Source organism: Tigriopus californicus, chromosome 4 (genome assembly GCF_007210705.1).
Source record: "Tigriopus californicus strain San Diego chromosome 4, Tcal_SD_v2.1, whole genome shotgun sequence".
NCBI classification, from domain to species: Eukaryota; Metazoa; Arthropoda; class Copepoda; order Harpacticoida; family Harpacticidae; genus Tigriopus; species Tigriopus californicus.
The window spans coordinates 12,763,968-12,774,397 of record NC_081443.1 but is presented as its reverse complement, the minus strand read 5'-3'; the positions used below and the strand labels follow the sequence as shown (position 1 = coordinate 12,774,397).

Genomic DNA, 10,430 nt, shown 5'->3' with positions numbered 1-10,430 from the left:
AAATTGTTCACAGCGGATGGTGAAGGTTCTCTGTACTCGGAACTCGAGCTCCAATCTTGAGCGCCGGGAGATCCCCTTGCCCTCTCAATTGGGAAATGGCGAGGGGAAACCCCGTTCAGATTACTTTTCCGTTTTCGGATGCTCTGGCCTTTGGGATGTACTGCTCTGCTCGTCTGGAGCTAAATTCGAGGATTTGATTGTTGGATTTGAATCACGTGCCTGGGATTTCGAGGCTGGACCAAGATGCTTTATCTAGTCATGGGCTGGATTAGATCGGAAGGAGATGTTTCTGAGGTGACGCCAAAGGCCATTCCATTAATTTTATGGTTGTGGACCTTTTGCGATAGAAAAGGATGGAAGAGAATGTTCTCTTACGGTAAGTGCTGAAGAGTTGAATGCAGAAAAGGTCCGAAAGTTATTCATTCTTGAGGGGTTTTGATGTCCTTCAAATTCGGATGTTTTGTCACTTTTTTGTTATGGAAGCATCCTGCCACGAGAAGAAGGCTCAAAAAATTGCTTCGACACGAAACAGGAACGATTGGAACGGGGTGACTTCTGAATTTATGATGGGAAATATCTCCAAATACAGAATTTATTGCAATGATCGCCATAAGAACATGATGTAAGAGCATGATAAACAAATCAAGGAAGGATGCATCCTACCTTGAAAGTCTCCAAGGCAAAATAAATGTCAGTACTGTTATTGGCCGCCCCTTTTTTCGTCCCAGTCAAGAATTTTGTATATAGGTCCTAGTCCTCTTTACTTGGTGATATATCCTTGGAGCAGAAAATTGGCCTTTGTCTTATATATTCTCTTCGTTAAGTTGAAGTTTTAACGAGCCTCTTTATGCCCTTGGGATTTATTCCGTTTAATAAAGGCCAATGATCTTTTCATTTTCCTATTCTTAATATAAGATAAAGAGGGTACTTCATTTTTGAGGAATCTCGACCGTTAGCAAATGTTGTGCCAAACATTCCAGGATTTGATTAACTTCACACTTATCCGGCTTTCCTTTGGACATGGGCAAGGCCGTGCTTAATTAAGAGAACCGACCTATGTACATGCCCGATGCCTTATTCTTGGGAACTCCTGGTTGTGAGGACATTTTGGGGATTTTTCCTCTCATTTAGGACATCATGAAAGTCCATTATTTGGCGCATTTTTAATTGTGCAGTAGGAATTCATGTCATAGACGTGTTTGATTAGTAGAGCAGAAATGCTTTCCACGCAATCTGTCTTGCCTCGGCTGTTTAAAAATTACGATCTCAGTTTTCAACAACAATCAATCCAACGACAAATGAACTTTAAGTTCGTTTTGAGTCTCGCACTATCCGATAATTTTGTAATCCTTTCAATGTCCAGTCGATATTGACGTTCATTAGAACTGGTATGAAGTGAAAGAGCCTTAAATGAAATTGAAAAAGATTTTTCCTCCTTTAAATCTTGGAACATAATCGACGCATACGTTAGAGTCCATTATCAAACCCCAAGCAAAAAAAGACATCTGCAATTCTTGTAAATTGAGGCGGAAATTTACGCTCGAGGGAATCCAATTTGCATTTGAGTATTCTTTGATGTCCGAAAGAATTGAACTCAACAATGGTTAAATTAGGGCCCTGTATTCTAAATATGTGTACGTTATAGCAATATTAGACTATGAAGGGTCTAACATGGATCGACTATTTGAAAACGAATTTTCGGGATTGGATTATGACACTTATGTTTTCATTCATATTTAAGGTTTATTATGGTTACTATTCACTGTATCTACTACATGCTTAAGTCGGCGCCAGAGATCAGTTTCCAAAATTTCAGCTTTGCAAAACAAACACCTGAAGTCCATGAATCTGCAAAGTAACTTATGTCCCTTAAAGATTATTAAAGCAAAAAGCTCTTCCTTGAGTTTGAAGCTACCCGATTTTTTTTATAGTTTCATTTCGTCCCTCGACTGAAAACGAATTTAACAAGCAGAATTTTCACTGACATGCAAAGACTGATATTCCATTTTTGGCCAGGGAATGCGTGCCACTTAAAACGTGTCTGACGGGCAGGTGAGCTTGAAATGGTATAAAAGTTCATCTCTTCAAACATCAATTAACTCCCATAAGTTTGTTGCAAGGAGGTATAACCACAAACGTGAAACTGAAAACTACTATATCACGTCCTTAGGAATCTGTTTTTCCAAGATAAAGAATGACGTCCCAATTTACCTGATGTGTATTCTTCCGTTCTCTGACAACGATCTCAATCAATCCTAGGATTAAGGCAAGGCTGATGCTTTCGAAAACGTACGATTCAGGGTACCAATGGTACCATCTCCAAGTAAATCGAATTCTAAATGGTCTAATTTCTTCCAATCTTTACTAAATCCCTCATTCACGTTATTGTGCTAAATAAGACATTGTTGGATTGCCCCCAGGTGTTGCTCGGAACATCAAGTTTCAAGCTACAATTTGTTTGCCAAATGATGAGAAACATCAAATCAAATTAAGCTAAAGAATTATTTCAAAATCTCGTTTTGTCTTTCCACCCTAACCAAGGATTTTTGTCCTTAATAAGCGTTTTAATTATACTTTACCACCTCACGTCTCTTGACATTTAAAAAAGACAAGAGGACTAACAAAATTTTCACCTTTTGTGATTCATTCAGGCGCACGACTCATGTATTCAACGTTTCCTCTTTATTTTTGCCTACATGACCCTTGTGTAATGCAAACCATCGTTTCTTTTTTCTCAAGTTGGTTCAAACAAAGAGTACAAATTCATTTACACAAGGACTATCCTTAGGTTATACAAAGAGATCTCAGTCATACTGTCGTAATGCATTAGTAAAGCCATAAACCACTGAAAATTATGGACGTACCTCGACCATGACTAGTCATAACAAAAAGCCAATTCAGCCGCAGTTACCTTTAGGCTGTCTGTAGAAACCTTGGTCCGATTTGTTGGTCAAGATGTCAGGGCTACCAGGCATATGTTGAAAATTGGGTTCTCTTGAGCCTCAAGAAAGCTATGGACCGAGCGAACCTGCAACATGACAAGACTAATGGTGCAGCCCTGATGACTAGTCTTGGTCATCGAGATACGTCCATAATTTTCAGTGGTCTATGGTAGAGCATAGGCTATAAAAACTACCCTGTTGTGGTTCTTGAGTGAAATGCCAAGACGCGTCCGGCATACCTCTTCGGTCAAAACGGTTTCTATTTAACAAAATAAACAAAATAAGACGAATAACTAACAAGAAAAAGGAACTTACAGACATAATCGCCTCTGACGTGCACAATGAGGACTGAATTAATTTCAGACACTCAAGACAAATGCACCTGGCGCCAAGCAATTTGCTCGAATACTTACCAATAATCAGCAAGCATCATAGAATTGAATAAATGCCATGAAATCAAATCGAGAATGGCGCTTACCTTCACTTTTTAAGCTGCGATTCTTTGTTCGATCTCCGGCTAGCCAATTACAAAGCACAGCGTGAGTTGCTTGACGTTTGGTCCGCCCTGTCAAATGCCTCAGAGAAAGGCACAAAGCCATAGGTTTCTAGACACTGGATGTCGGACGACCAACCACTCGGTTGGCTAAACAGTACAATAAACCGGTTCGTTATCAATTGTAAAGTTTTACCACGTCGTCCGACATCTAGTGTCTATAAATCTATGACAAAGCATACATGCATTCACCTCTTATTTTGAAACGCAACTTGGTCTTACTCGAAATTCAGATCCCAATCTGAGCCTATCTGGAAAAGCGGGCAGCTAACAGGGTGGAAAATAACTTCTGGAAGAGGTTCTATTGTGGCGGGTTTGTACAAGCTTGCTTACCTTAATTTGGTGAATTCAAGCAAGTTGAATTCAGTGTCAACTGATGTTAAACTTTTTTATAGGCAAAATGACTATTTTTCAACTCCAGATAACCTAAAAACGAACGATAGGGAAAAAATTCAAAAATTGCCAATATTTTAGGAGAAAAGATGCGAAAATTTACTTTCAAACGAAAATTTATACATTTTAAGCCTTGAATAAAGTCAAGGATGAAACAAATTACATTGGACCTTGGAACTCTCATCCCTAGAATGTTTATTTTTTGCCTTCTCATTTTTTTCTTGCCATTCATCATTGCAGCAAATTGTGTCTTGCTTTACGTCAAATCAATGATTAGCGCTTAAAAATCAAATTATTTTATGAATTTTTCACATTTAAAAAAAAAATAAACATCAACGAGGCAATCGTTTGAAAGGACAGATGAGTGGTTAAAGAGCGGTAATGTGAGGCTGTTGATATCAGCTCGTTAAGTTCATATTCTTTTATTATGACACATAAAAATTAATATCAAGAAGGAGTAAAACAGCAATGTCCCTTTTTTTCAAACCAAGGGCATTACAAAGGACTGTGCACACAAACATAAGCAAGGGTCCATCTCAAGAGCTGTCCCACACACTGAAAACCACGGACAACTAATGAAGTTGAATGAAATGCACAAAAGCACTCATAGTCCACTTAATGGCCGCATGGCTGGCCCTTGGCATTAAAAAATAGGCATTGAGAGAACGTTAATTGAGCCATGTCAACCTAATGGAAGAGCGTCTAACAAAAAGCCTGTGACGACAACTTAGTGGGAACAATGTGCACCAATGTTTCATAATGGAACAGTTTCATATTTGAAGGTACTGAACCAGTAATATGAACCAATGAGTCATCTTATCTAGGCATAAACATGATCCTTATCCTCCTTCATATTTATTACTGGGTCCTTTCGTCCTCGACCGTTTTGGCCTTCATCAAAACCCCTTGGTTTCGCCAAGTGCCGTTTAACTTCTGGCTTCCACCAAATCTGCACCTGAGGGAGTCATTTTGGTTGATGTCCGTGTAGCAACAGTTAACAGTAACTGCTGAACCATTCAACAACCCTACTAGATCCCTAAGGAAGGAACCACTGCAAAACGTACAGTACACTTGGTCATTAAAGCCGGTAGGTTCAAGCAGGCCACCAGTTCTTCCTCTTGGCTTTAACCGTCCTTAGAGACTGGACTTAAATGGAGTTGTTTCTACCTTCTGGATGAGCATGAGAAAAAAGGCGACGTCATCAGATGGAACTTGGTTCCCTCAAAGCTTTATGCATTATACAAAATTAGTTCAGTTCATCTCAAGTCAAATTTGTGCGGAATCGTGGAGTAAAAAAAGCAATTCGTTTTGTTTCAGAGCTGTATTATTTGCTGAGAATGTCCGTCGGTCATCTTCATGAACTATGACAATGAATCCAAAATGGACGATGGGCACAAGTGAATGCATTTTTGGATTCCTTTTACACGACAAGTTTTTAATGTTTTCACCACATTAACAATTAAAAAAAAACGAGGAAAAAGGCGAAACAAGAAATCGTCTATAGAATACAGTAAACAACAAAGCATAATTTGCCACGAGATTTCCCTTCTAAATGGAGGCTTTTAGATGAGCTCAGCCACGGGCATATTGATGATGGCTGAGAGAATGGGCTTCTCCAAGGGTGGTTTGGTGATGAAAACCCGGACTTGATCGGATATTCCCAGGTCAGACACGCATTCGATGAGAGTTTCAAACACATATTCCAGACCAGGAACTAGCATCGGCACTTGGATGATGTTTTTCCCAATGCTAAAAGAACAACAAAGAGAAAAATAACAAGAAGGAAAATAATGGAACCTCGCAATATACTTTATGCGCGCCAGACATTTGAGTTATGGCTTAGATCTAACCTCTTCGATCGAAGGTTTTGTATTCTATGACACATGTTAATTTTGGCTCAGCGCTCTTGCTCTCTTGCTTTCAGTTCTGATGGATGTTTTGTACAATTGCTAATTGCAAAGTATTTTGCAGACACATTTTCTGCTTAAAAGTGATTCATTTCGAAAACATGCGCTCCACTTCTCCTTTTGAATTTCATGAGAGAAGAAAGCAAAATCAAATTCCTTGAAATCTTTGGCTGTCATTTCGAGAGAAATCCTCTGTCCCATGAGGATCTTCAAGCAATTATTCCTAGAAATCACATGAAATATGAATTGTTAGAAAGATGAGCTATGAACGAAAAGCAAATTAGATCTTGAAAAACTCTTTTGACATTGTAGTGGTGAAACCAGAAAGTTGAATTTAAAGACAGGCATATCTAGTTGATAGTAGTTTTAAAACCATTTTTCATCCCTCGGTTTGACAACATCCTTTTGCTATTGCAATCGATTTATTGACGAAAAGAACATTTAAGATTGTCAAAATTACAACAGACTATTTACTGCAGTGAGTTAGTGAACAAATTGGAACAATTTAAATGTGTGTCACTTTACTTGTTGTGCACTAAAGTCCTGCAACAATCTAAAACATCGAGCTTTTTTCAATGTTTGAGTCATTTGTTAGCTAGTCTAACGCGAAAACGATTTCCAGCTATCAGCTTAGATGGATACACAAAGAAAAAAGTTCGGGAAATCTTCGAGATTTTTTCCGAGATGTTATAGTTCCACTAGTTTGAAATAAAATCATGGATGAAAACTTTGTCATGACAGAATATTCAAAAAACTAACCTACGCTAGCTGCGTTATGAATAATGGCAAACATGAACATCAAAAGTATCCTTCGTCAGGAGAGTAAAATTCTAGCTAAAAAGAGGTCATCTTTCTTTTAAGTAAAATGTCATTACTTTATGTAGTCCTCCTTGTCTTACTCATAAAGCCTTACATTTCTTAAGAGAAGCAATATGATCCACAAAGGATTGGCAAGCTCAAACTAAGAAAACGTTTGTTTTCGTTCCAAAGGGATTGCAGCTTTCTTTCAAATAGTCCTGATTAATCAGGTCAAAAGTAAAAAAAGGCTAATCAATTCACGATCCATCATTTTCTGTTTTGTTGACTTTCCTTAAACAGGTTTCCTTGCCGTTCATTTCCAGACTAGACGGGAAGGTTTGACGCAGTGACAAATGGCTTCCAAGGGACACTCCTACATAGATCTAGAATCTAGAATCTAGATACTGGCCAGCCAGATCCTCTGATACGAACGGAGGAGAGTGTTCGCTTTCTGTCGGCCATTGTGCTGCATAAGTGATTTTCCCAAAATATAATGTCTCCTACCACTCTGTCATGGATCAAGTGCAAACAGCATGGCGCATTGACTGACTTCCTTGTGATGATGTATATACTCTCTCAAGATGTGATGGAACTTAAGACTTGCTCCTTGCTTTTGGCAACCTTCTCTTACAGAATCCAAGTTCCTTCTAGACCGAGTTTGTACTGCATTTTGGCATCCGTTGGATCATTGCAAGGAGCCACGGATGGAACATAAATTACCAGCAATTGAATGGATTAAATGCTGGATTGATTGGTGGATATCATGAACGCATTTCTCACCTGTAAAGTTTATCATCACAAAAGAACGTGATCAACAAGTTCCTCGATGGTTTCCCCGAAGACGAGTTGCAAAGGCCGATCAATAACCTGAACACTGGGCCTAAACCAAGAATCTATAACAAAAACGGAAATTTTAATTTGGTTGACGGTGTTCTTCGCTAGAAACTACTACTAATCTAGGCCATGGCAATTCAAGAATTTGTTTGGTCAATTAGCATTTTTGAATGATAACCCCAGTAACTCCCAAGAAGGGTTCATGAATGAATGACCTTACTCTAAAGAAGTTCCAGATTAGCTTGTTGAATTCTAGTCGCTAAGATTATGGGCAGCCTATTCCAAAAATAGCTCAGGCTTGATCAAAGGTTGTCAGCTAGTTTAAAGACCAAAAACGAGAGCAACTTGGTAAAACACACAATGAAGACAGGAACGTCAGAGAAATGTTCTAGCCTATAAAAGGTGTTAATCAAAGACCATAATTGACAATAATCGACAAAAAAAAGTCTGACAGATAATTATAGAACAAACTAGAGGTTACTAAAGGGGATCCCAACCGAAAACGAAAGCACAGAGGTACTCATAATTGTATTACAATAGGGCATCTCTCGTCAAAAGGAATACAAAGTCACTCTAAAACACATGCTTTCTGACGAGTAAACTTTTTCTTAACGATATCGTTTAATTTGAGCCAGCCAATTATAAGTACGTGTATGTATTATAATATATAGAAACCTTTTAACAATCTTCCCGTCGGAGTACTCTCTTCAATTTCTTTGTGAATTAGCCTACACCAAACAGGGCAGATAGTGCCGAATTTTCCACATTTAAATACGGAAAATGGGTAAAATTCGTTTAAAGATGTCTTTTTAAGTGTCTTTTTTTTCTTTTAAACACGCTTATATCTTTGCGACTGAGAATTTTTTTCCCTGCTGTACGGCCAAGGCGTTCCGGTGAAAATAAATTCTTTGGCGCGCTCAAAACATTTTTTAGTGATTGTTTGGCCCTCAAACAGATTTTTTTTTCTGAGCTCTAGTGATGGCAATCATTACAGTCTCTTATTTTTAAGTAATCCCTAGTTTTTGTTTGAACCAGTTTCAAATTGTCGAGATTGTCCGCAAACAAGCGTGATAATTAGAAATTTGTTCCACGCATTAGATTGGCTATTACTAACTTCAATCTTCGACTTTTGGACACTTTGTGTACCGACTCATTTTGGAAATGCGGCAACAATCTCTTTGATGAAATGGTTGTGTGCGTACATAGAAAGAGGTGTTCGATCAAGTTTCCTCAGAGAGCTCCCATGAGTACAGTTTTTCATTTCCCCTCTTCAACGAGTAAAGAGGTAAGTTATGGTTCTTCAGAGACACTCACACTACCTAGGAGAGCTTGATTCAAGGTCAATAGGTGTTCAAAGTGGAGGAAAAGTGGATTTCTCAGGAAATTTATGAACTTTATGGCCCACTGCACAAAAGGGGTCTCAAGCATTAGCGCTGATATTTTTGAAACAGTTCACTTATATCGTAAATAAAACCCCATTAAAATGTAGCTATTGTAAACAATGGGCGAGATGAATTGATGGAAAATCGCATATGAAACGAAAAAACAACTTGAACAAGAATCAAACAGGAAAACGATACGCAAACTATTTTCTTGTGGTTTGGCTTTTCAAAGGCTTTTCTAACTTCTACAAGAAATGAAAGATTATGATTCGTCTAATTGCTGCCACTTATGAAAACTTCATACTACTCTCGAGTAAATAAAGGAGTGACGAGGGATTGTGTTTTAACCCTCTGGAATAGAATGTCGAATCATAATCTACAAGCATGGAATTATTCGCAAATAAACCTTTTTCACTCTCTTATTTTGAGAATCTTTAAGGGAAATAATCTTGCAAAATTTAACTAAACCTGAACCCGAAGTTGTACCCTGAAATTATTCGTCAAATGCAATCTCAATTGAGGCTTATTTTGCTATATTGACCATGCGATGAGTTGTAAAAGCAAGGATGGAATATGCTTTATATCGGGATTATGCCACCAAATTTTAGGTTAGACTTCGATAGATTTTTAGATTGAATGCGTGAGTAACCCACTATTCAAGGACTAGCCTGATCCGCCAATTCCAATTTATGAATGGATCATCTTTTACTGGGACCATGTTGGAGTGGGCCCAGTTATTGTACCGTTGATATTTTGAAGCAGTGCACAAACAATCACAAACATGGCGTTAAATGACGACCTTTACGTCAAAAAGAAAACAAGTCTGTGGACAGGATCCAATCAGAGCTCTTGTTCCTTTAAGGGCGATAATTGACAGACGATTGGAGGCGCCACGGACTTCTAGAAATATGAACTGGGAACGAGCTTCCCGCCAAATCGGCGTGCTCTTGGTCATAGCAACTCTGAGCCACTTTTCGAATTAGAGTAATAAAATAAGGAATTTAGATCTCTTCAATTAAAGGCAGGTCATTTTTTATACTATTTACTTATAAAGTGGTTCGTTTTAAGTTGTAATGTCAAAAGCTTATGTATCTGACCAAGACAAAGCCGAAAATTCGAATTTTATGTATTGTTTACCACAAAACTTTGAGCATGTCTCCTCAAGTTCATCTTTTCAACCAGATCTTGTGGTCGTATCAATAACCCATTTGGAATAAGGTCAACGGTTTAAGCGATCCGAAATTTTGGCTTCCGTTCGCAGTCCACATCTCTAGAAGTCTGTGGATGAGCACAACCAGGCATTTTTCAGTGTAATATCAATCTAGAATAAACGTTTCCCAAGCGACAAAACATTAAGGAACAAATGAATTTGTTTCAACCCTTTTAAGACTCTAAATGACTGATCAATTAAAGGCTTAACCCTTGTTCAGGTAGGCACAAAAGGTCAAGATGTTAAATTGATTGCCCGAGTTAAATAAAATTTTGGCACACAATTGAACTCAAATTAGGATTGCAACTGAGCCACGAAAACCATGGTTATTGTAAATAGTAATGCAATGTACGTAGATCATTTATGCTCTACTCACCTTAATTGTCGATTTCAAAGTTTTGAGACGCTCTT

General features: G+C 38.2%; 1 protein-coding gene across 3 annotated transcripts in view; it reads right to left on the bottom strand.

Moving 5' to 3' along the window:
• Positions 1–5,272: 5,272 nt before the first annotated feature.
• LOC131879800 (Bardet-Biedl syndrome 1 protein homolog) overlaps positions 5,273–10,430 on the bottom strand; it is a 21,982-nt gene continuing 16,824 nt past the window's right edge. For all 3 annotated transcript variants that reach the window (XM_059226217.1, XM_059226218.1, XM_059226216.1), the window contains 2 exons: positions 7,374–7,486; positions 5,273–5,637 (listed from right to left, as the gene is read on the bottom strand). In XM_059226217.1, the coding sequence (XP_059082200.1) occupies positions 5,451–5,637; positions 7,374–7,486 (300 nt within the window). In that variant the 3' untranslated portion in view covers positions 5,273–5,450. The remainder of the gene's footprint in view (positions 5,638–7,373; positions 7,487–10,430) is intronic.